General features: G+C 39.1%; 1 protein-coding gene across 3 annotated transcripts in view; it reads left to right on the forward strand.

The window, feature by feature from the left end:
• Positions 1-26892, forward strand: part of LOC122972222 (sodium channel protein type 4 subunit alpha-like) — a 245265-nt gene that overhangs the window by 178330 nt on the left and 40043 nt on the right. For all 3 annotated transcript variants that reach the window (XM_044339139.1, XM_044339140.1, XM_044339141.1), the window contains one exon: positions 15513-15636. In XM_044339139.1, coding sequence (XP_044195074.1) covers positions 15513-15636 — 124 coding nt within the window. The remainder of the gene's footprint in view (positions 1-15512; positions 15637-26892) is intronic.

The following is a 26892-nucleotide window of genomic DNA, read 5'->3' on the forward strand; positions in this document are numbered from 1 at the left end:
ACACTATTAAAACCACATCAAGGAGTCACAATGCTGCACGTGCGGTTATTAGATTTGTTGACAATAAGAAAAATATAGAAAATCACCAGCTTTAATTAATGATGTGATTGTACACAAACCTCTACCTCTAGTGCAGACAGGAAGTTGAGAGTCAAAGCACTTCCTTGTTATTTTGTTTTATTGAGGCCTCCCAGTCATCCAGGTCTTTATAGATCCAGAAGGGTTCACTTTAGATTTCTTGAATCAAAAGGTTTCTTCAGTTCTGGTTCTTCAGCAGAACTGGATGAGAAGAGAAATGTCTTCAATGTCTTCAAGCCCCTCTGGATACTCTGCTGTTATTGCATTTTAAAACTTAATTATATTCATGTTTTCAGAGGAATTACACAAAATCGTACGACAACATAAACATTAATCAGTAAAATGTGTCGTTATACAAACAAGCAGCTCTATTCTGTTCTGTTCTAGCTTCTCTTTCTCTGTGTATGCATGCAGCAGGAGCCGGTTAGCCATGAGGTGAAACATGCAAATGCACACACACACACACACACACACACACACACACACACACACACACACACACACACACAGTCCCACAGGGCTCGGGGCGTCAGCTTTGAAAGGCTGTTAATTGTCGCCAACATGACTTTAATCAGAGTTTAGCTTCCACCTTCATCACTCTCTCTCTCTCTCACACACACACACACACACACACACACACACACACACACACACACATAGAAGCAAACACACACACACACACACAGTGACCTACTGTGAAAGGGCAGCGTAAATAGAACAAAACTCAGGAGCATATTTTCCCCCCAAAACGGCTGATGTCAACTTGGAAAGAGAGCGAGAGAGTGTTGTGTGAGATGAGAGGCTGCTGGGGGAGTCGGGACAGTAGAGGGGGGGGCGGAGGGGGGGCATCACTGCTTTCACAACACTTTAACATCAAGCTTTGTTTCCAGTGTGTGTGTGTGTGTGTGTGTGATGACCTCTCTCTCCCTCTGTAAAATCTCACTTTATTTCTTTCTGCTATTTATTGACATGAACATCCAACGTAGAAAAGCAAAGAGTAGAACAGACCCACGTTTTCTATCTTCATCCTCTTGTTCTTCACGTTACATCTTGTTGGTCTTAAACTCGCTGTAGATGTTTGGAAACTGTCAGTGAACGATGGAAACAGCTTCCCGGCATGATTCGAACTTTTCCTGAACCTGCTGAACGATCTGAGGCATCACTCAGACACTGGTTTTAATGGTAAAAGCAAAGACCAATCACAGCACAGCAGACTGTGTTGTCTTCTTGAAATGTTTCGTTGGAGGTTTAATAGGTTTTTTCTTTATCAGACTAAACTTTTATGGGATTCTTAAATATTTTTGCAATTTCAATGTAGTTATCAAATGTTCTTGAGTCCTGACAGTCATCTCTGTATTCCAGACAGTTCACCACTTTCAAATAATATTCACCTCTTTTGAACCAAAACTATAGTTTTCCCTAATCTCTCCCCCATCCTGACTATAATCTATATTTATTTAATCATAACACAGTCTGAGCTGTCTGTGTGTAATGTGTTATTGGCTCGTAGTGATGAACCTACAGAGAATTATCAGAGACTCTGCAGCTCCTCTCGGCTTTACGGAGCTTTATAGTGAGTTTCAGCTCATTGTTTATCTGTCCGGCTGCAACGTTTACTGTTCTGGTTCACTCTCAGCGCTCTCATAGCGTCGTTTTCAGAGAAAAAGCTGTAAAAAGCCGCTGTACACTACCTGCTCAGCACCAAACAGACACAGTTAGCTGTAGACTAGCTGGTGAACATAGTGGAGCATTTAGCAGCTAAAGAGCCAGATATTTCCCTCAGGAGTTGGTAGAGAGTAAAAACAGAAGCTAAAAGAGAGTGAATATTGGACTTACATTCACCAGGTGGACAGAAACACGACTCCAAATGAATGATAATGTTGCTCCGTAACTGCTGGATGTGGAAATAAAGCAACTGTTTGCTAACATGTTAGCCACAACTACTCTATAAGCTGATAATATGACAGAAGTCATGTTTAGAGACTATTCTGCTGAAAACAAGTGGACAAAAAAACATCATTTCAAGCAGCTTTAACCAGATTGAAACTACAAAGGATCAAGAATAGAACCCTGAGGAACCCCACAAGTAATTATTGACATTATCAATGTGATGATCATGTTGTAACTGCTGGATGTGGAAATAAGCAACTGTTTGCTAACATGTTAGCCACAACTACTCTATAAGCTGATAATATGACAGAAGTCATGTTTAGAGACTATTCTGCTGAAAACAAGTGGACAAAAAACATCATTTCAAGCAGCTTTAACCAGATTGAAACTACAAAGGATCAAGAATAGAACCCTGAGGAACCCCACAAGTAATTATTGACATTATCAATGTGATGATCATGTTGTAACTGCTGGATGTGGAAATAAGCAGCTGTTTGCTAACAAGTTCAACACATCAACTTAAAAGCTGATGATGTTTCAGAGTTGTGTTCACTACTTGTTTCTGCTGCCCCCATGTGGCCATACATGGCTGTATTTGCCATACATAGATATTGTTGTAGAAAGAAATAACTTTAAAATTGTTGGTATTGAAAGTTAAAAATAGTTTTACTGAACATAATTCAGGGTTTTTTGCAGAATTGCATGCATTAACACACATGCAGGTGAAGCTGTTGCACTTCCCTCTCTGTCTTTTCAACATTACAAACCAGTAAAGACCAGCAGTGCTGCAGGTTTAACTGGAGATATTTTGGAGATTAGGTTTGGTCAGACGGGATTTAGAATGAAACCACAGAATGACCCTTTAACAGCCATCACACCAGCACTGACAGCGCCTGGATTATCTTTTACAACGAGGCGTTCTCTTTGAAAATGAGTCTAATCTATCAACACGTAGATTAGATGTTCATATTCGTGTCGCTGCTCATAGCGTTCGCTGTCCGTGAAAGCTTTAAATAGTGCGAGCGTCCCACAGAAGACATGTGGTGGTAAAAGGTTAGATATCACATGATAACATGATAAATACCATCAGATATTTGATCGCATCATTATCAGATCTCCCAGTTGTTGACGTTGCTCTTCGTCATCACTGACTAATACTGTGGCTGCAGTTAGAATAAATGAGTCTGGTCCAGTACTTTTACACACACAGGCGTTTTCACCACCAGTTATAGACATGGCTGCTTTGTTTTTTTTTTGTTCAACACGTAATATTTTGACATCTAAATTATTCATGCTAGTGTTGTTTTGGGGTGAGCCTCTTCGCTGGCTCAGCAACATGAATGTGAAATGATTATTTATTATTTCAAACAATATGTTTTAGCCAGAGCGCGACCCAGATAGGTAGTTAAATAATGTACCAGCAGGAAGGTGCTGCTGATACCTGAATATGGTTAGTCAGCAGCTTAGTTCAAGTACAGCTCGATCTCTCTCTCTCTCTCTCTCTCTCTCTCTGTGTAGTCTAGTCAAGGTGTTGCTGGGCGTTTAACCTCCTGCTTCACATTCAGGCTGCCTGGCTCAAGGGCAACTTGATCAGAAACAAGTTGGCTGTGAAACATGGTCATCCAGATATACAGAACAACACAAGAGTTGACCTTAGTGACTTGGATATGACTCATATGACTTCTGTGGTTCTGACATGACTTGTTCTACTCGAATATGACCCGTGTGACTCGGACACGTCTGTAAGGACTCAGATCTGCTCTCTGTGAGTTAAACATAACCTTTATCTCTCTGATATAACCTTTATGACCACTTGGTGATATTATATTTTAAAAATCAGATCTGACTTGTGTGACTTGGACTTTTATGACTCAGCCATGATCTTTTTGACTTGGACATGACTTGAACTTAGGACTTGTGTGGTAAATGGTAAGTGGATACAGACCCTTATATAGCACATTTCTACCTAAACAGACAAAGTGCTTTACAATTTTTGCCTTTGTGATACTGACATGACTTGAGCTTTTATGACTCAGACATGACTTTTTATCTTGACTCAAAGATCACCTCTTTGACCTGTTCTAATGAAACCTTTATGACTCTGACATGACCTCCGTGACTTACATGTGACTTGTTTAACTCGGACATGATCTTTATGATTCAAACATGACCTCTGTGACTTGTACATGACTCCAACATTTATGATATCGACATGATTTTTTTCTACTCAAAACATGACTTGTGTGACTTGGACTTTCATGACCCTGACATGACCTTTGATCTTGACTCAGAAATCCCTTTTTTGACTTGAACATGACTTCAAAGGTTATGCCTTTAGGACTCTGAGATGACCTGCATGGCTTGCACATGACTTGGACACGACCTTTTAAGACCTCAAAGTCACTTGTGTGACTCTGACATGACCTTTGTGATACTGACATGACTTGTTTTACTCAAACATGACTCCGGCGACTCAGACTTTTTGATTTTTATGTCTCAGAAATGACTTTTGATCTCGACTCAGTTCCAATCATGATTCTGACATCATGTCTTGCACATGACTTGTTTAACTCGGACATGACCTTTATGGTTCAAACATGACCTCTGCGACTTGTACATGACTTGTGTGACTCCGACATGACATTTATGATATCGACATGATTTTTTCTACTCAAGACTTTTGTGACTCAGACTTTCATGACCCTGACATGACCTTTGATCTTGACTCAGAAATCCCTTTTTTGACTTGAACATGACTTGTTCTGATCAAACATAACCTTTAGGACTCCAGCATGACCTGCATGGCTTGCACATGACTCAGACATGACCTTTTAAGACTTCAAAGTCATTTGTGTGACTCGGACATGACCTTTGTGATACTGACTACTACTTCTACTCAAACATGACTCCGGCGACTCAGTTTTTTGGACTTTTATGACTTTATTGATCTGGACTCAGTTCTAATCATGATTCTGACATGACCTTCATGTCTTGCACATGACTTGTGTAATTCAGACATGACCTTTAGGATTTGGACATGACCTTAAAAGCTCAGACAGTAACTTTTATGCTTTGGTCGTGACCTCTGACAGTGATTCAGATTTGGTCTCAAACACTTATGAATTTTGACTCAGTTACATTTGTCAAATAGATTTTTGGTGAAATCCCTGATAATCCAACCAGTGTTACAGAATAAACTTATCTAATAAGTGTAAAAGCCAAATTAAAGTCAAGACATTGGAGAGAAGAGTCAGAGTGAAAGACAGAGGTGGACAGACAGACAGAATGGTTGAGCGCTGCAGCAGCGTTCCAGTCTGATCTCAGGTTGCAGGTCACTGATAGCTGTTTGTTTTGCTTTTGCGCAGGACTCAATCCTTGTCTAACACCAACATATTAACACTGAGCTTATGTTTATTTATAGCTCTCTCTCTCTCTCTCTCTCTCTCTCTCTGTCTCGCTCTCTTTCTTTATCAGCCAGAATCAGGACTTTTAGATTCAGATTTTATAAACAAACAAACAGTTTTTGCTGTAGAAATGTTTGTTGTAAAGTTTCTGTAACTTGAAGTGATTGTTTTCATCATTGCAGATCTTTGCTGGATGATGTAATAATGTGATCCAGACTAAACTTATCTCAACTTCTTCTGATGGACAGACAATCTGAACAGCCTGTTTTTTTATATATATTATTATATTATTTGTCACTGACGTTTACAGGAAGTTGGTGAACAAACATTTACTGAAGAAAAAGCAAATCTAGACGCGGTCACATGTTTATATTAGCGTTAGCTTGTAAGGATTACAACTTTAAATTCAGCAAATACAATTACAGTCACTAATCCCAGTAAGACTCTGTTACTTTGATAACTTGTTTGATGGAGGGTTGATATCAGTGGACTGACTGCTTCAGTATGTGTTAGCTTGGTGTGGAGGCTGTAAGGACGCAGTTAGCCGCCACTAAAAGAGGAGGAATGTGACTGCAGGTAACTAAGGTTGTCTGCATGTTGTGCTTGCTAGCGTTAGCCACTGGTAAGGCTACATCCAGGAATCAGCTGGTTTAGTTTAGTGAGAATAATATAGTTGTGAAGTTGGAGGGGCTGCTGGTTCTGGAAGTGTTTTTCCTCAGTCTTTATTACTATTTCAAATTTTTCTTTAAACAGTCTCCTTATATTACTGAAAACAGAAACTCAGGACTCTCTGGATGATGTAATGATCCTATAGGTTTATATTCTGACCACCAGTTTCAATTATTTCAACTTTGTTTCTGAGAAATCACATTTTGTCCGTGATTCTGATGGACGGCTAAGAATACCACGATACCCATGAGCCTCAGGAGCAAATCAGAGTGAATAATGAATTCAAAATTCTTCGTTGCTAAAGTTGTAAACAAAACGTGACGACACTGTCACCGAATTCACTCAAAAGTGACCCAGAAATTAAAACTGAACTGATTCACTCTGTAGATTGTAATCATAATCTTTTAAGCTCATTGATTGGTTGTTTCTTGCTGAATTTTTTATGTATTTTTACCAAAGAACCAGATATTTTCTCAAACAGCTGTTTATCTGTTGGACTGATGATTTAACTGGGAGAGTTTCATGTTGATCCAAGCTGTAACGTCGTCTATGGGAATAATTAATGGGACTTTTACTTCCGGAAACAGGGGCGACTGAAATATCTTCTCCCACCTCACATCTCTACACAGCCTCACTGAGAGGACGAGACTTCATGCAGTCTTTAACATTAAGCTGTTGATGGTCAGTAAATACGTCCAAACTGTCGGCCGGCTGCTTGTTAAACCACAACGTCTCCTTTTCTTCTTCTACATGTGTACAGAAGACGTAACATGTGGGTGTTGAGGTTTTGAAGTTGTTTAAAAGTCACATTTGATGGAGCTGACAGCTGAGTAAAGACAGTAATGAGTCATGTAACCAATTACATTTGCCTTTAAGTGGTTTTTTTGTGTGTCATGCCAGACATTTGGAACATCCCACATGGGATTACCAGACACTACTATCAAACAAAACATGCATCTTCCGGTGATAGATATACAGAAGCATATACAAAACAAAAATCCCAAATTAATTGTTCAAAAGAACTGTTACATATCTACAGATGATCTTGATAAAAGGCTGTTTTTCTCTTCTCTCTGACTAACTGGATAATTTATACAGAATGTTTCATATGTGAACAGCCAACTCAGTCTTTGTGCATCATCCATGTTTACAAGATCAATATCTATTTTTATCCTACTAAACAAAGCATTGTGCAGTTCCCAATGAAAAGGACTGTAGGAAACAAAATTGAACTAATTTTCTATCATTCAGACATCACTCAGACTGATTTTCTTCTTCTATATTAACAAACCATCCAGTTTCTACTGTCAGCAGTAAAATACCAGAACTCAGCTGGACACATACAGATCTTTGCTTTTTATTATTAAGCTGTATAAATTATATACAGCTTAATTCTATATATACAGTTTTTATCATCGTAAATATACACAGTTTTGGTTTAGTCCATATATCATCAGCTCACTGCTCTTTACTCTGAGCAAACACAAGCTGTGTCTCAAATCACATGTTTCTGTTAGTACACTTTCATGTAGTACACTGTGAACACTAGGGATGTGCCCGAATACAAATACGTTATTCAGCAAAGCACAAATAGTGGGGATTTTTTATGAATATTTGTTTCATACAAATTTTTAAAAATTATTTGTTTTCAGGAAGAAAAAAAATCATGTTAATTACCAGGTTGGTTACATCACTATCTCAGTGTCTCTCCTCTGCTCCGCTGTGACGTCTATCAGCAGGTCTCAACGAGGGGAGTCACATCCACCTGCTACATGACGCACATTTCCTAATTTGGACATCACTCCCAGAGTTGGGGGTGTTCCCCAGAGATAAAGCTGAGCTACTGACACAAATGAAGCGCTCCCAAGGGAACACTTCATGAACACTTATTGTAATTTTCTAAAATTAAAAGTGTAATAGAAAACAAAAACAGGATTTTTAAACCTCTTTCCACTTTTATTCAAATACAAATACAAATAATTTTTCTGCCTCAATAAATACAGATACAAATACAAATACTGGGCTCTCTGCACATCTCTACTGTGTACACTATATATTACTGGCGTAGTGCGCGAATTTCTACAGGGTAGTGTTTTCTCAAATCAAACACAGCTGTTGTGCACTTACTGGAAATGACGATTGCAAATTAGCATTAGCTAGTGTTAACGTTAACGTTATCATTAGCGCTACCAAATCATTACAGACCACTAAATTAACCCAAAAAACATACTGATGGCTTATAACCGACAACAGTATAGTTAAAAACACATGTATAACTCACATTTGTATAATGCGGCGATGTTCACCGTAGTTACAACGTACTCGGCCGCCATTTCCAGTTTTAAAAGTGGTCCCTCCCCTTCTGCTACGTAGCCAAGATGGCGACCATTGAGGGCGAGAAGTGTCCACAGTTCCACACTCAACTTTTTGACCGTTTTGAGTGCATTTTTCCACACTGCTCAGTGTGAGCGCACTTATGCACTCAAAATGTTACGTGTAAATACAGAAGTGTTTGAGACACACACAAGAAATTTGAGACACAACAACAGACTCTCTGAACAAACAAATATTGACCTTTCGTTATTTAAAATAAAAAGCTTCACCAAACCCAGAGTTGCAGAATAAAAATGTGCAGACTTCTGTTGACCAAGAGCTCAATAATTTGTTTATCCCATGAGTAATTACGGATTAATTTGCAATGTGTTATTAAGTTATTACATTTTCTAAGTAACTAGTCCATCACTGACCCTTTTGCCTCCTAAATGCTAAGACATGTGCTGGCTTCCTGTTTCTCTCCCTGCTGTAACTTCTTGTTTTTCTCCTCTGCTATTGTCCTCTCCACCTCTCTGTATCTCTCGCCCTATCTCTCCTCTCCCTCCAGGTCTGTTGTATGTAATTTATTTTCGGTACACAAACAGCTCACTGTAAATAGAAGCTGTTAAGCCGCTCCAGCACTCTGTTTTAATAGACCCCGTGTTTGGTTATGTAATGATTAAAAAGCTGGCCTGAGCTTTAATAGCACCATAAATCACCAAACCCGGTTTTACTGTCTCATAAAGCTTGAATCAGTTGGCGGAGGTGGGCACGGTCAACAGCCAAGGTCAAAGGTCAGACTGGAGTGTTTACAGGGGCAGTCATTAAAAGTTGCCCTTCATATACAGGATACTTGCTCTGAGTATGCGGTAGACGCTGTCAGCAAAGTAACCACACATTCTCAAAACGTCAGAGAGAGGTAGAAATATCGTTTTAAACCATTTTAAAATGGTTTAAAATCAATATTATTAGATATTATTAATTAACAGTGTTTTATAGAGTAATTCTGCTTGTTTATAGATTCATTCTCTACCAGTGTTGGGCAGGAACACATTACTTTGTAACATGTTAAAGTAATATTAATCCCAGTAACGCTCTCTTACTTTTACACTTTAGGGTCGGCGTGCTTGCTGTCTTACAGGGTTAATGGAGGTTGATATGTCTCTGTGTTCAGCTGACAGACACACCGGAGGAAGAGGAGGAGAAATGTTTATTCACATGTTGTGTGTTCTTGCTAACATTAGCCACGGGTACGCCTACGCTCGGTAGTCGTCTGACGCTAGTCTCGTTCAGAGTTCAGGGGTGTGAATCGTGCAGCTGCAGTCGAGACTTTCTGGAGTGCTGCGTGCAGTCGCTGAGGCTATGCTAACGCTAACTGTTGGATGGTTAATAAATCCTTCTAAACTGTCTCCTGCCTGCTTGTTAAACTACAAACATCTCATTGTCTGTTTCTACATGTGTTAAATACAAGAGATGCAGGCTGCTTTTTTCAGATACTTAACAAACATACATTCAAATTAAATCTTTGTCAAATCAACGAACCCAAAAGCTCCTAAAAGTCAGAGGATTGGAGGGTGGAGTATAATGAGAAATGTCAGGTTATAATATCTCTGTTTTTACTCTCTACCAACTCCTGAGGGAAATATCTGGCTCTTTAGCTGCTAAATGCTCCACTATGTTCACCAGCTAGTCTACAGCTAACTGTGTCTGTTTACCGTTTGGTGGCTTTTTACAGCTTTTTCTCTGAAAACGACGCTATGACAACACTGAGAGTGAACCAGAACAGTAAAAGTTGCAGCCGGACAGATAAACAATGAGCTGAAACTCACTATAAAGCTCCGTAAAGCCGAGAGGAGCTGCAGAGTCACTGATAATTCTCTGTAGGTTCATCACTACGAGCCAAACACATTACACACTTCTTTTATATTTCAAAATATATTTTGAAGGCTGAATCTGAGGCTGTAATGAGTACCAGAGAATCAGACTGCGGTTAAAATTGGATTCAGAGGACTGGAAATGGTTCAGGTCAGGTCAGCTATGAGACTACGTAATAAACACTCGGGACTCTATATGAGTGTGTGTGACTTCTGTCCCAAACTCTTAAAACCTCTCATTGGCTATTATAAACACCTGAGCTTGTGTGTTTATAACTATATTCTCCTGCATTAGTGCCAGGTGTACTCCACAGCTGCTGTGTGTGTGTGTGTGTGTGTGTGTGTGTGTGTGCTGCCCTGTAATGACAGCTTGTAAAACTGACTGTGACCCCCACTGCCCCTCGCAGACTCTAGCCGGTGACCTTTGACCCCTGCAGAGTTCAGGACCCCGCTAACAGATGTACAGGTGTTGCCTGCAGAGACAGGTGGACACAGCAGCTCTGCTTTGATTCTCTTATCTGTTATGAAGCAGTCGACATCAAAGCATCTTGCATCTTTCTCTACTGTCTCTACAAACAGAATCGAACAGAATAAACAAATCTGCCAGTGGGTTTATGTTATAACCCTCACTTTTAATTATATAATGTGATGTTTTATTTCAAAGATGCAAAAGTAGCAAAGCCACAAACATACTCATCATTTCTTAAATCACATCATTGCCATGAAGAAGAAGCAAGTCAGACGTGTGAATAAGAGTTGTTGCATATTCAAAACACTTTGTTATTGCAGTTTGGAATAAAATTCTGTCCCTGAATTCACAGAAAATTGACCCAGAATCTGAAACTGAAGTGATTAAAACTGCTGAATGTGTGAAATGTTCGTAATTGGACTTTTTCTTAAATGAGACATATTCTGCTTTTTGTGATTTTCTGTCATTTATATCCTGTCAGATGTTAAACATGCTTAAAGTTTCAAAACCTGAGGTTAACGTTTATAATAATGACTTTTCTGACACGTGTCCATAAACGCCAATCATCTTTTTGTGGTGATGTGATGTCGGATGTTAAACATGATCAAAGTTTCCATACTAGAGGTGAACGTACATAGTGATGCTGCCTGCAAGTCAAAACTCAGGGCTTCAACCTGCTCTGAACGCTTCGTTTGTAAAGTGACCTCTACTTCCTCCTCGTGATGACATCAGTTTGTTCGCACATGCCCATAAAGGCCGTCTGTTCTGTGGCCTTGGTTGCTAAGGTGGTTGCTAAGGTGGTTGCTAAGGTGTTTCCATGTGTTGTTCAGCTCCAACATGTACGGATGGATTTGACAAGTTGACATTTGGAGTAAAGAAGGAGAAAAAGAAGTGAAATCCTGCTACTATAGTTTGTTTACGTAGCCTCCGGAGCCGGAGGAAGCTTCCTGAAGCTGACCAATCAGAACAGAGTGGGCTCATCAGGAGGCGGGGTCTTAAAGAGACAGGAGCTAAAACGGCCTGTTTCAGACAGAGGCTGAACTGAGGGGCTGCATAAAGGACCAGTAGAAGATAAATGAGGAGTTTTAAACTGGAAATCATGTAAAGATATTCCAGTAGAGCCCCAGAATATAAATATAGAGCTGGACATGTGCAGAGTACGTCCCCTTTAACCAACATGCACCCTGGGAGTCGTAGTCGACCTCTCTCCTTCAGGTTTTATGCCCACGTGTCTGTACCTTTAACTTTTTTTTATTAAAGAACCAGATATTTTTAGCTTTTTTAGCATCTTTTTGTACTGATGATTAAACCAGAAGCCTTTCATGTTCATCCAAACCTTGGCGTGCTCCAACTGTTAGTCACCTAACATTATCTGCACACAAAATGAACAAGACCTTCACTTCATAAAAACCTGTGATGCTCAGAATAACTGTCTACATGTGGCCGACTGAAATCAGCTCGCTAAGCTTCACATGTGATGAAAACAGGCGATTAAATGTCATATTGTCATGTACAGTACAATATTTATGTATTGTTAGAGTATCTATAGTACAGTAATCTTTACATAATTCACATCCACAACACATTATCTGTTTCAGAGAGTCTGCATTTCTGCCTCTCTAAATCTCTGCTGTCTTCTTTTTCATCTGGTTTCCTCTTTGTCTTCTTCTCCTCTTCTGTATCTCTCTCAGTCTGCACTAATGATAAAAAAATCTTATTTCTGCATTTGTTGGCAAAAAAAAAAAAACGGAACAAACTATGTTATGTATGTACTCGTTATCAGTAAACATGCCATTCCTCCTGCCTAGTGAAGATGAACAGCTCAACTCTCTTGGCTGTAACGGTGAATGAATGAAATGTCTGCTGTCGCTATGGCAGCCGCGGGCTGATTTACCTGAAACAAACACCTAAACACACCGCGCCGTGTGGGTCTCCGGTCTGCCGTCTGCGCTCGGCTGTGAGAAATGGAAACAGGATTTTACAGTCCTGAAGGAGAGAGAGTGTGGTGTTTAAAGATAAAAGGAATATATATCGACACCAAAAGCAGAGAGTTTACGGCTGTGTTTAGGTTAATTTAAAGTGTGTGTGTGTGTGTGTGTGTGTGTGTGTGTGTGTGTGTGTGTGAGGCACAGTCCCTCGCTCTGATGTCCCTAATATATATATAAGTAAGAGAGTATAAGTATATAAGTATAGAAAACACACACACACACACTAAACAGGTTAAAACCTTCCAACATCATACTGGAAATATGTTTTTACTATAACTGTAACTCTTCTACTAAATTTCAAACAAAGGAGGTGAAAATTTTTTTGTAGAAAATATTTAAGATGGTAGATTTTGTGAAATTGTATTTACTTTATTAAAGGACCAGTGTGTTAAGTGTGTAGGAGAACCTACGGTGGCTGCGAAAAACGTGAAAGGTCGTCTCTAGATCCAGTGTTTGGTTTGTCCGTTCAGGGCTACCGTAGAAACATGGTGGTCCAACATGGCTCTGTAGATATAAAGGGTTCTGCTAGATGCCACTAAATTCTACATTCTGGTCCTTTAACCAAGCTTTGACATAATTCTGACTATTGGGCGTCTTTCATATTAAGAGCAGCTGCTCAGAACACAAGAAACAAATCAGTTGTCATACAGTAAACTTTAAGGACACAACAAGACTAACCACCAACACTTTATGCCCTTTCATGCTGAGTTTACAATGAAATATAACCAACATTTATCTGTTCAACTTACAGGAAGCTCATTAAGGCTGTTATTCATTCTCAGATCCTATTTTTCGATTGTATTTTGATATAAATATCAGTCTAAAAGAATCTTTTTTCCCTGAGTTGACAAAAAAATCAGATGGGAGTTTGCTCAATTATTATATTATTATATATTTTATTACACAGTTATCTATTGCTTGACCTTGAGGTCAAGCATCAACTGTAAAACCATTTGAGGGGTTTTAACTTGGAGTCTCAAAGAAGAATTTGACCATTAAACGTCTCTGCATTAAGGTGTCAAGTCATTTTTAAAAGATTTATTCCAGTTTTCATAGCTTTAACCATCATATCTCAGTAATAATAACATCGTACTCCACCAAACTGAGATCTGGGAACACTGACATCACTGAGAAGAAGTAAGACAGGCGAAGAAACGCGAGCAGTCAGCTTATAAACAAACCTCCAGGCTGCAGAAACTTATCTGAAGAGTAAAATCAGTTGTAATAAACCTCTCTGCTAAATCTCATTCCTTTACTTTGATGAAAGTAATCTGATTACATGTGATTTATTACTTAACGGGACCAGAATGTGTTTCCCTGTCTTCAGCTCCTCTCTGGCTGCACAATAGAAACAGCTTATGAATAGAAATACATTTAAACCGCTCATTATGGACATCAACTGTCAGGAGGTTTCGGCCCAAGGCTGCAGTGTGTGTGTGTGTGGGTGTGTGTGTGTGTGTGTGTGTGAGTGTGTCAGAGTTTAGGTGTGTGTTCATGTCTGTTTGACTTCACCTTTTTGTGTCTGTGTGTGTTTTTGTGTGTCCAAGGCTGGCATTCGTCACAGCGGCCGCTCTCTGTTCCCAGACTCTGAATGTATTCATGAGTTAGCTGTTGACTCAGGTTAGACTTAGCTAGACCTGTACACACACACACACACACACACACACACACACACACACTCACTCCCTGCTGTGTCTTTGTCCAGACATTTAACAAAATTTCCTCCCTCATCCCTCAGCAGAAAAACCTGTCTCCTATCCCTCCATCTCTCTGGTCCCTTTGTAAAGTTAAACTCCCATGATGCTTAGCAAACAGGGACTTTTGAAGACAGCTGGGATGGGGAGGGTGAGGCGAGGGGGGGGGGGGGGATTTCCTGACGTCTAGTTTTGTCCAGATCTCAGAGTCAAAGTGAACAGACGGCAGTTTTCCTGTCAGTGGGAGGGAGGGTTTGGAAGGTGACGCCTCTCTGTTTTCTCAGCCAGGATTCCTGTCAGTTATGTAACATTAAATCTGACTCATTCAGCCTCGACTGCAGCAAAACGACGCTGATGATCACACAACCACAAACTATACTTTATACAAATAACACCAACGACAACACTGACACTAAAACCAATCCGAATGCTATCTCTAAACAGCGATGGAAGAAGTATTCAAACACTTTTTATTAATGTCAACAAATCCTATGAAAAGGCCAAAGCCAACAATGAATTGCTATAGAGCGCCATCGTTGTCCAAACGCTATTAAAAACCCGTTAATGATCCACGCCGCTGCACTGGGTGACATGTTCTTTCATCACCATGAACACACTCTAAAGTTTACTGTGACTCAATCCCTCACACTCCTGCTGAAATACTCACTAGAGCACCAAATGTGGATTCATCCGCCGCTGAAAATAGTCCCCCAAAAGAGAATTCTTTTTGCTGCTTCGCTGCTAAAAATTCTAATTTATTTATGTGTTTATTTGGGTCTATTTCAGCTCAAGGCTAATCACCCAAGAGTCCATCTTAGAATCACAAAAGGGCCATTTTCAGAAATACTATAGGCCTATAGCACATACGCATAAACATACGCATACGACTATGGAAACATATTCTACTACAATGAAACCTCCTGATTTATTGACCTACTGTATTTAATAAGCTTTAAATGTGTTTTTACAGTTCAAGTCTCTTTGATGGGAGTACAGTGGATTTATTGAGTTATATGCTCCTCTCTCGCATTTTTCCTGCAGCTAATTGGATGACCAGTCAATCCGAGGAGGGTGTGATGGATCCGATGAATTGTAAATGGTTCTGATTGGTTGCTTCTTGCTGTTTTATTCAGCAGAAAGACGACATCAGCCTATCGGAGGGTAGCACGGTGGACCTGAGGAAGCCAGGAGAGGAAGAGGATGAGTACTCAGAGATGGCTGAAGAGGCCATGGACCCCGACAACTGCTTCCCCGACTGTAAGTACAAACACACACAGAAACAGTTATGAGGACTCTTTAACATTGGAGACCATTGTTCCCAATAATTGACCTGTACAGGGCAGCCACAGCCGATTTAGACAGTCAAATAAAGTTCACAGTTTAGAGGACGAGGCAACAAGGTCATACATAAATATATAATTTACACTTTAACACAGTGTCAAAACAAACATATAATGATTTAGAAAAACACCAGCTTTTATGGTTTGAGCCTCACATTAATTTCAGAGCCAGACATTTAGTGCAATTCAGAAAATTGATTAATCAGCTTTATCAAGGAAAAGTGCCAAACACTCATCTAGTTTTTCAAAAATGAGGATTTGCTGCTTTTTTGTGTTTTGGACTGTTGATCAGTAAAAACAAGTAACTTGAACCCATTACCTTTCCCTCTGGGAACCTGTAATGCTAATTTTTCACTATTTTCCGGCATATGAACGACTACAGCTCAGGAGGTAGAGCGGGTTGTCCACTAATCGTAAGATCGGTGGTTTGATTCCCGGCTCCTCCAGTCCGCATGTCAAAGTGTCCTTGGGCAAGATACTGAACCCCAAATTGCTCCTGATGGCTGTGCTATTGGTGTGTGAGTGTGAATGGGCAAATGTGGCTTGTGGTGTAAAAGCGCTTTCAGTGGTTGGAAGACTAGAGAGGCACTATATATAAATGCAGTCCATTTACCATTTACCATTTGAATAATCAATTGATTTAGTTCCAACTATAGATGTAAGAAAGATGTCTGCCAAGTAGAGATCCAAAGAAATGGTGGTTAAGAGCGCTGTCTACCTCTAAAATATTAATGCTAATATGTAAGCAAACAGCTAAAGTGGACTTTCAACTCTAATCTCGTCAGCAGTTGTTTCGCGTTCATGCTGGAAATAACGCCAAATCACCAAATCTTTAGAGGTCATCAATCAGACTTCCTTATTCACTACTTTTTCCACCTGATGTGACTTTGTTTCATGAGCAACAGTTCTGGCAGTTATGTGGATGATAAATCTTCATCATCATCTATAAAATTAACTACGATAATAAAAATGGGTTGAATGTTCACTCTTTTGTATTTTTTATCTGTTTATTCCACATGCTTTCACTAGCCACGAGCCCAAACCACCACCCACTCGCCCCAATACTTTCATAATGAGATTTATGACTAACCTAGGTGAAAAGCAAACAACTTGTTTCCTTCCTGACTCAGCCGGTTTAGTCCAGGAGTACAGAGATTTGTCAGTTCAGCAAAGCTAGCATGGCCACGATAGAGAGATACAGGAGCAATAAAACACACAGGGAGAAAAGGAAGACTGGGGGAACACTGGAGTATTATTGGGCTATAACTACTGCCAGTGAAAGTCTAGTTCTAAGAGAGCTGAGGTAACATATGAAGTATTGTTTTCTACTGGAGAACATTTACATCTGTCACTATGCAGATGACACACAGCTGTACATTAACATATTACTCAAGGATATTATTCCTATTAACAAAGTCTGATCATCTTACCTCATCAAAAGAATGTCTACAAGATCATTCAAGGGTAGAGAAAAGTAACAGCTCTGAAAAAATGTCTGACTTAACAATTTATAACTACACTTAATGACTCCAGTGATCGTTGTTGGACATCTTTGGCCAACCGTCACCTGTATTTTTTACAATGTGCACAATGCCAGAGCAAAGCAGGATTTAAAGCGCCATTTACATGTTCTTATCAGACATATAATCAGTTTGTATTAATGATTGAAGAGTGTCAACAACCCTGAAATATTCTGGTGGACATACAATCACAAAATGAAAATGTCTTTTTAAATTTTGATGTGTTAAAGTGTGCTAGGAAAAAATGCTACACTGATTAATTACTGTTTATTTTGATTTCTCCAATAGGTTATAATTATACTGTATTGATTCAATCAATAATTTATGAGTTTTGTTGTAAACATAATGGTCTGAAACTTAGAAGATGGAAATTATAAGAATCTGTTTGCTTAAAAATGTATGAGCTAATTCTGGATCTGGTTTATGTTTATGGCATCTTGTAAGCCAGTTGGGAATAGTTGTCTACAGCACACAATTATTATTTTCCTTTTGAGATTTCCTGAATAAATAAAGCTTAATAATACATTTAAATAATGTCATCATCCTCACATCATCGAGTTTAATCAGGTTTATAGTGGCATAAAAGTAAAAAGTAGTACTATCTTCTTGGAGTACAAATACAGACTGCTAACTAGTTTTTCCTCTTACATCTCGTTGGGTTGGTGTAGTGTGTCACATGATGCTTTCGCTAGCCACGAGCCCAACACACCGCCCACTTGCCCCAATACTCTCATAATGAGATTTATTATCCTGTACTGACTAACCCGGGTAGAAAGCAAACTTCTTGTTTCCTTCCTGACTCAGCCAGTTTCCTCCAGAAACACAGAGATTTGTCTTCGACACAGTTTAGCACAGTTAGCATGGACAACATATAGAGACATAGGAGCAATGAAAGAGAGAGCATAAAGACAATAGTTTTGATTATGGTTACTTTTAAACTTCAAATTCTGTTTTTTTATTTGATATTGCTCATTTGCTCTTTAAGAGGTAAACTGTGTTGAAAAAAAGCTCAGACAGAATCAGGCCAGCCAGCTAGAAAACCCTCTCCAAAGAACAAACACAACAAAAAAGTATCCCCAACACCTTCCCAGTGTGACATACAATATTTGCAGCTAACAAATATTGATCAATTGACCTGACATCTTGTAGTTCGAATGAATATATGTAGTTAATACAAATGTGCATCTACACATAATCTACAAGTAGATGTCTCCTGCAAGAGTCGCTCAGAACATTTTGTATAAATATGAGATTTAAATTGATAAACAGGCAGACAACACCATTATTCAGTTATTCGCAGAACAATTTTGAAAAATGGTGGTTGCCTGCTGACAAGGCTACACTGCTTGTGTTTACAGAGTAAAAGGTTCAGTTACGATCGAGTAAAACCAGAGGCAGGCTTGTTCCTGTTAGAGGTGCTCTGGATGAAAGTGTGTGCCAAACGGCAGATGTTCTATTAGCTTTGATTCATTTAGAAGATTGATGCGTCCATCACAACCGTCCCAACACACCGCCTGGTTCCTCCTGATTCAGCAGAGTCCTTCACAGCAGGCAGACGTTTGTCACCGGCTGGACTCGGATCAGCCGCTGGAGCGCCGACAGAAGGGGGGATGAAACACGGAAAGAATCTCTCGTGTTGTTGCAGAGTCTTGTCAGCCGCAAATACACGACAAGCGAAGAGAAGGAAAAACAACCAAAATACTGAAAGAGGGAACAAAAGAGAGCAAAAGAAAGGCAAAGGCATGGAAGGAAAATGAAACTAAGAAGATGACAAATAAAAATGGGAACAAAGGAGAAAAGGGAACTACAAAAAGAGGACAAGAAAGCAGTGAAATGAAGGAAAAACTAAGAAAATGAAGGTAAAGAAGGAGAACAAAGTAGTGAGGGAAGTAGAATAAAGGAGAGAAAATAAGAAACATGATCAGGAGGGAAGGATTTACAGAAAAGAGGTGAGGAATTCAGTGAACAAAGGAAAGAGGAGACAAAAGAAAGAAAGGTGAAAAGGGAAAATAGTAAATTAAAGGAAAGAAGAAAAGGGTATCGTAGTGGAGAAGAGAATCAAGAAGAAAAGACAAAAAAATGTAAAGAGAGGTTTGGAGAGGTGGGAAGTGAAGATCAGTGTGAAAAGAGGAAAAAGGGAACCAAGAAAGGAGGAACAGAAGATCAAACTTTTAATCTTGCTGGTATTGTTTCCTCTTCCATCATCTTACATCTTAAAACAGAAAAAATATAAATCTACCTCAAAGAAAAGATTCAAAATGAAGGAAAGGAGAGCGAAGCACAACAGGAAACCAAAATCACCTGAGTGAAAAGAGCATGAGAAAGAACAAATGATGATAAAGGATGAAACAAAAACAAAGAGACTGCAGAGAGGAGGAAACTCAAAAAGTGGAAGATGAGGAGGGAAAAAGAGAGGAGATGACGATGGACTTTGAACTGTTGACCTTCTGACCTTTCTGGTATCAACAGATGTTGGGACAGAAACAGATTTGGACCTTCTGCCAGCTGTTGCCACCTGGCTTTCCTCCTGACTCAGCTCACAGTCCCGTCAAACTGGACCAGTACCACCAGTCTGCTGACACAGCACTGTGTTACTGTGTCTTACTGTAGGGGGGGGGGGGGTGGGGGGGGGGGGTGGGGGGGCAGTGGTTCCTGTGAGATGGCCAGCTGCTGCAGAAGTAGGCCAGAAAAATGACTAACAACAGCAGGCAGACACCAGCTGTGTGTGTGTGTGTGTGGAAGCAAAGTGTCCATCTGGAAGTTCAGGAGGAATCCACAGTCCCAGTATGTCCACCAGCCGCCTGCTGGGTTCATGTCTCCAAACTGGTCGTCGAGTAGTGTTGATACTCTCATTGATAAGCTTCTCTGATGAAAAACCTTCTACTGATAGGGGCGTCAGATCAGAAAACACTTCTATAGCAAGGTTTCCATCCAAATGTAGCACAGATTTTACCTGACTTTCCACAAAAACGGCAAAAGAAAATTTGAATTGATCCATGTTTTCATCCACTGCTGTTAAGTGGGTCGTTGACTGGTAGCACTGATTCTCCAGTCGTGAAAAGAGCAGCAGTCAAAGCTCAAACGATGGAAAATCATCATGTATTAATTTTAGTCTCCCCATCGCTCCACACAGATCTGATATTTTCAGCTCTTCAGGGGAAGCTTCAGCAACTTTAAGTCAGACCAACATTAGATCTGCATGAACAAACACAGCCCTCTCATCGGGGGCAGTATGTCGACACAGTGGAGGTGCCGCCGCCAAAGCTCGGGACTGTAGTCGAGGGTTGGAACGTGCGCCTTCAGATTCTGTCTATGAAAATGACAAGCAGAATCGTTGACAAGTGACAGCCCTGACTGAGCCCAACCCCCCACTGAGAACCTGTCGAGAATGACGGACACAGTTCTCGCTGCGGTTATAAGGACCAAATGGCTCACAGCAGCAGCGGCTCCAGTACCCCACAAGATGCCCTGAGGGACCCGGTCACAAGCCTTCTCCACGTCCACAAATCACATGTAGACTTGATGTGCAAACTCCCATCACCCCCCTCCAGCCAGGACTTTTCAAAACCCTTATAAAAAGAAAAGAAATGATAAAATAGTGAGATTTTTTAAATTAGATTAAACCAATTCTGATGTAAAATAAAACTCAGTGTCAAAGAGGAGACAAGAAAAGAAAAGAAAGAAAAAGAAGTCAGCGACTCAGTATTGTGTATTATTATTTTCTTCTATTTAACCATTGTGCCACATGATCTGCCAGGGTGCTGCTGTATTGCCATATAGTTTTTGGTGTATTGTACATGTTGGATATAAATAATGATAATATTATCAGTTTGCATTTGCATTTCTAATGGAAATGTCAACTGTAAGAAAAACTGTTCTGTTTTTTGCAAAAATATCAAAGTATTTTTTGACATCTTTCAAAGGGGTGTGAGCTTTGCATGCCAATCATCAAGATATGTCACTGTACTGTTTCCCAGCATCAACACATGTCAACTCTACAGAAAATCTGCATTTTTATCAAAGCTTGTTTCCTCAGTCAAACCTCGACTATCGACTCAAAAACAAGAGAAAATTTAAAATAAATATAAAAAACAAAATAAAAGAGAGTCAAAGAGGAGAAACGTACAAACTCAAGTAAAATCAGGATGAAAGTTTTGAGACAAGATTTAAAAGAAGTCAGCGATTCAGTTTTGTGCAGTATTATTTTCTTGTATTTAACCATCATGTCATGTGATCTGTCAGGGTGCTGCTGTGTCGCCACACACTGTATTTGTACATGTTGGATATAAGTAATGATAATATTATCAGCTAGAAGTTTGCATTTCTAATGCAGTTTTTTGCAAAAATGTAAAGTATTTTTGACATCTTTCAAAGGGGATGTGAGCACCAAAACACACAGGCTTTATATGCCAACACACCTGCATCATCAAGATATGTTACTGTACTGTTTCCCAACATCGATACATATCAACTCTACAGAAAATCTGCATTTTTATCAAAGCTCATTTCCTGAATCAAACCTCGACTATCGTACCTTCGACTTCTTCAGACTGTACAGCAGCGTGTTCAGTGTGTGTTGCCCTTTAAAATAATCTCATCCGTAGGTGGGTGTAGTTGTTCAGCTCTAATAGGAAGTTTAAAAATCAGCTAAATTGAGCAGTTTTTCTCCTGATACAGATGATATATTTATTTGTGGCTTTGCTTAAGTATGCATGGTTTATGTCCCACATAGTGCTGCTGTTTCGGATACGAAGGATTGTGTTTCTATGTGTCTATATACAGTATGTGTGTGTGTGTGTGTGTGTCTGTGTGTGTGTGTGTTGCTTCATGCTGTGTTTACAAAGCACAAACAGCAGCATGCTTCCTGGCTGCTCCCTCTGGCTGTCAGTAAGACAGAGTGTCTGCGTCGGCCTGAATGGCAACGCTGGCAGGAAGAAAGGTCGACGGAACGGGAGAATCTCAGCGAGGAGCGTTAAAGAGTCAGAGAGCTGCAGCATAAAGAAAAAACCCTCACATAATAAATGCTCATTTCCTGCTTTTACATGATACAGTCAAACCTTATAATGGGTCCTTTATATTTCATTAAAAAGGGAAATAATTAACAGTGCGTCCAATAATACAGGTCCAAAATTATATTTGACCCGTGAACCTGAGATTTGTAAAACATTTTTAGAAATTCTTCTTTGTTCATTTTTGTGTTGCTGCAAGTTAAATGAAAAGATCAATCGTATGTGCAGATTTTTTTTTTCTGTAAAGCACTTTGTAAAGAAAGTGCTACATAAATAAAGTTTATCATTATTGTTATAGATACGTAGATAGATGGACAGAACATGTTCAGCCTAATTTAGCAAGTATAACGTTTATTCTTCCATCCGTCACATGCAAGCAGGTTTGGAAAAAAATAGACTCATTGCAAGATTTACACAAACATTCATCTCACATACGGCACCAATAGCTGCTTAACTATTGCTAAATGTCATTTAATAAATGAGCTTATTAAAGATTTCTATCTCTCATGGAATGTTTTAAAACCATTTTAGTATCCAAACTTGAGTTTTATTATCCCAAACAGATCCCCAAAGAATATTACAGTACTTACTATTTATATAAAATATCCTAATCCTTGTAGTTTGCTTTTGTTTGTGCTGTTTGTGCATTAAGTATACAAGAAATCAACATACTTTTCTGGTTGTAGTTACAAGAGAAGAATATAAAATGTGCACCGTGAGATGTCAATCAAAGCTGCTGCTGGTTAAACTTCACAAAGAGACAAAGTGCATGTTTAAGATTAATATTTAATACTTCTTTTTTTAGTGTACTTAATTTAGACACTATTTACAGGCTCAAAACTTGCAGAGAATTAGTGTGTTGTGTGAAATTGGGACACGATTAAGGTTTTGCAACATCAGATTTGAAGGATAAATTCACATTTTCAAGCAACTGTAATAATTATACAATCGTTGTGAGCTTAATGCAGTCCTCACATGCCGTACGCATGTTGAAACACGTCTCTCTGAATAGACGTTTGCAATGTGAGGACTGTATTAAGACGGGCTTGAGAAAATGTGAAGCTTATTTTAATTCCTAAAATATATTTGACAACGGTCGGAAGAAATGCTCCCTACTCCAAACTCATCCCCACATTTTATGCATTATTGTTTCGTTTGACCTTTTCAGAAAAGCCCTTTCATCGTTGTCAGCAAGATAAATATGAAATGTGCAAAAGGAACATTTGCATCCAGCACAGTTTGGCTTCTGCAGAAAGGGGGAAGGAAAGATACAAATTGAGACAGAGGAGATTGAAGTTTGTTATTGTGCAGTTGTTTCTTTTATTCATGTTTGTTTATCAGGCAAAAACAGTTGAGCCACAAAGAAACGCAGAAATCAGAGGACAAGAGCACGTTTAGAAGCTGAAATTTGACCATCACCAACATAACTGACTCACTGTGGCATGATTACTCATTATTTCAATGATGTTCATCCACAAACACGCACACAAACACACACACACACACACTGTTATACACACAAACATACCCTACAGTTACATATCCTGTATATCATTAATCAGCATGCATGCAGAAAAATATGATATTAGCTCTCATGCAAATATAAAAATCCATCCACAGTTTTGGGTAACACACACATTACCTTCATGTATTCTCATACACACACACATGCGCGCGCACAAGCACACACATCTGTGCTGACAGCGGGCGTTAGATTAGCTGCCCCATTAGTCCTCTAAATGCCAACTCATTGGTTAATGTTGTGATGCTGCATGACTCGCGATTGAGAGGGAAATATCTGAGTGTGTGTGTGTGTGTGTGTGTGTGTGTGTGTGTGTGTGTGTTTCTGCCTCACTGAGCAGTGTGTAGCACCTGCAGCAGCGGCGGCGGCGTCTCCTATCAGACGTCCTGTGACTGAAAGGAGTCTCAGGTGTGACGCAGTGTTTGCTGCTGAAGAGCCTTTGAGCAAAACGTTCATCACTCTCGTTTCGTCGGTGTCTTGTGTCACTTTGTCTTGATTAGATCAAATGTTCGTCTCAAAAACAGCTGGAATAATGTTAGTGAGGATAATATACAACGCATGTACTGTATATTTTAATACATTTCATTTTTAAAACATGTAATATTAACAGTTTCTATGTGGATACTGAGATCTGTTTGACAGAAAAATGCATGAATAGGCTTTTTTATTTCAAAATGTAATTTTTTGCAAATATCATTGTTATGCCGATGATATTCTGCTCTATGTATCTTTTAAGCCTGATAACCCTGATAAACTGTCTGTGCTGCACAACTGTCTGACTGCTATTAAGGACTGGATGTCAAACAACTACTTACAGCTTAATACTGACAAGACAGAGCTTCTCATTATTTCTTCTGACAGTATAGCTCCTAAGGTAGCTGAGAGTATTGGGTCCCTTTCATCAGCTGTTAAGTCAAACTTAAGAAATCTTGGTGTCATATTTGACCAGGTTATGCATTGTGACCAGCATGTTAAATCATTGACCTGTACATGTTTTTTTCATCTACAAAATATCGCTAAACTCAAGTCCATCATCTCACAACCGGAACTAGAAATGATCATCCATGCGTTCATATCATCCCGTTTGGACTATTGTAATTCCATTTTCACTTGTCTCAGCAAAGCATCTCTGAACCGGCTACAAACGGTCCAAAATGCGGCAGCAAGACTGTTAACCAGGTCCAGCAGGATGACTCACATCACTCCTATTTTAAGATTTTTGCACTGGTTGCCCATCCATTTTAGGATTCATTTTAAGGTTCTTACTATTACATATAGAGCCCTGCATGGACAGGCTCCAGAATACATCATGGACGTTATCCATCCCTACGTCACCAGTAGGTCATTTAGGTCATCCAACCAGGACCTGCTGGCTGTCCCTCGCTCACGGCTGAAAACTAAAGGTGACTTTGCATTTGTGGCTCCAACCCTATGGAACTCTCTCCCTGTATATATATACGGTCAGCAGTCTCTGTAGAAGCTTTTAAAAAACTATTGAAGACCCATCTTTTTAAATTGGCTTTTGTGTCTTCTTGAGTTGTCTGACTGGTGTGTGTGATGAGTAATGATCATTTGTTCATGTGTTTCTACTTGTGGTACCTTTTTCTTTTTTTTTTAATTTTAACTTGTGGCATATGTTTTCACTCTATGTATGTTTTTATGGTCTTATTTTCAACTCTTATTCCTGTGAAAGTCATTTCTGTGAAAGGTGCTATACTAAATAAACTTATTATTATTATTATTATTTTATATAATCAGTTTGGTAACAGATGTTACATAGAGAGGGGTATAATGCATCATCACACATTCTTAACATGTAACTCCGAGGACAAACAGTTAGCAGGACGGTTTTGCAGTGACGCTCGTGCAGCTGAAGGAACAAGAAGCAAAACACATTTTTGTGTGACTGTAATATTCATCAGCCTTGTTTAGATTAGCACCAGATGAGCAACCTGCCTGCCCAGACTTTGACAAAGGGTCCAGTTATGTTATAAACATGTAAAGTGAAGGTTTGTAACTCGTTGAAGTATGTTTGCTTTTCCCAATGTATGTTTTAGAGTTGTTGTCATTTTAATGGTGTGTAAGTCTTTTGTGAATAGCTTGATAATCCTTTTGGTTATTTTAGCTCAGCCCCATGTTTGCAAGTATGCTTTAGGTGTCTCTATTGTGACAAGTCGGTCTTTAATGCATCAATTCCTGTAATCCAAGACAATGTTCTCTTATGTTAGATAATAAATATAACCTTTACTTTCACCTTGGACCTTAAATAGAGCTCTAAACCAAACCTCAGTCTCATGTCCAGTTTAATATCCAGTTTAAAGAAAGGATGCAAAGTAAGAGTTGAGTAAAAGAGATGTTCAACCAAAAATAAAACATACATAATTAGTCTCTATAACACATTTCTGAACCATAAATCTATTTTTCATTCATAAATACCTCATCAGTCATTAATAAGAGCAGAGAGAGTTTATTCTATTTGTTTATGAGGAACAAACATTCACAATCACACTATATTTTGGTCCCGTGTTACATAACAAAGGAGAACAACTTGATTTCAATTAATTATAATGTGCAGAATGCAACAACAGTTTTGAATGGTGATGCTTGAATTCTTGAATAAACACATGTCAAATTTAACCAAGATTTAACTCGCTATATGTAAAAATGTGTATCAGCTGCACAAAAATAAATAAAAAAGCTGAAATATGTTTATTTTTGTATGTTCAGGGTCACTTTAAGAAGAAAATCAGGCAAAAATAAAGCTGTTAAGGGTGTTTTTACTGCTCTCAATTATAAACATGATATTGGTATAAAAAGACATGTACCATTGGAGGTAAAAATGTTTGGGTTCATTATGGGGTCATTAAAATGAAAAAAAAGCATGAATATTATCGATATATTTCATGGTAATAACCTACAACATGTGCATGTGTGCAGCAGCTCTCTGTATTATGTAACCAGACTGGGTCACTGGGTTCATTTGTGGTTTCTAGGCAAAGCAAGTTTATTTGTATGGCACATTTCAACAACAAGGCAATTCAAAGTGTTTTACATAAAAACAATTTTTTAAAAGCATTAAGACAAAGTGCAAAAGAAACACATTACAATACAATTAAAATAGT

This window comes from Thunnus albacares, chromosome 21 (genome assembly GCF_914725855.1).
Source record: "Thunnus albacares chromosome 21, fThuAlb1.1, whole genome shotgun sequence".
Taxonomy (NCBI): Eukaryota; Metazoa; Chordata; class Actinopteri; order Scombriformes; family Scombridae; genus Thunnus; species Thunnus albacares.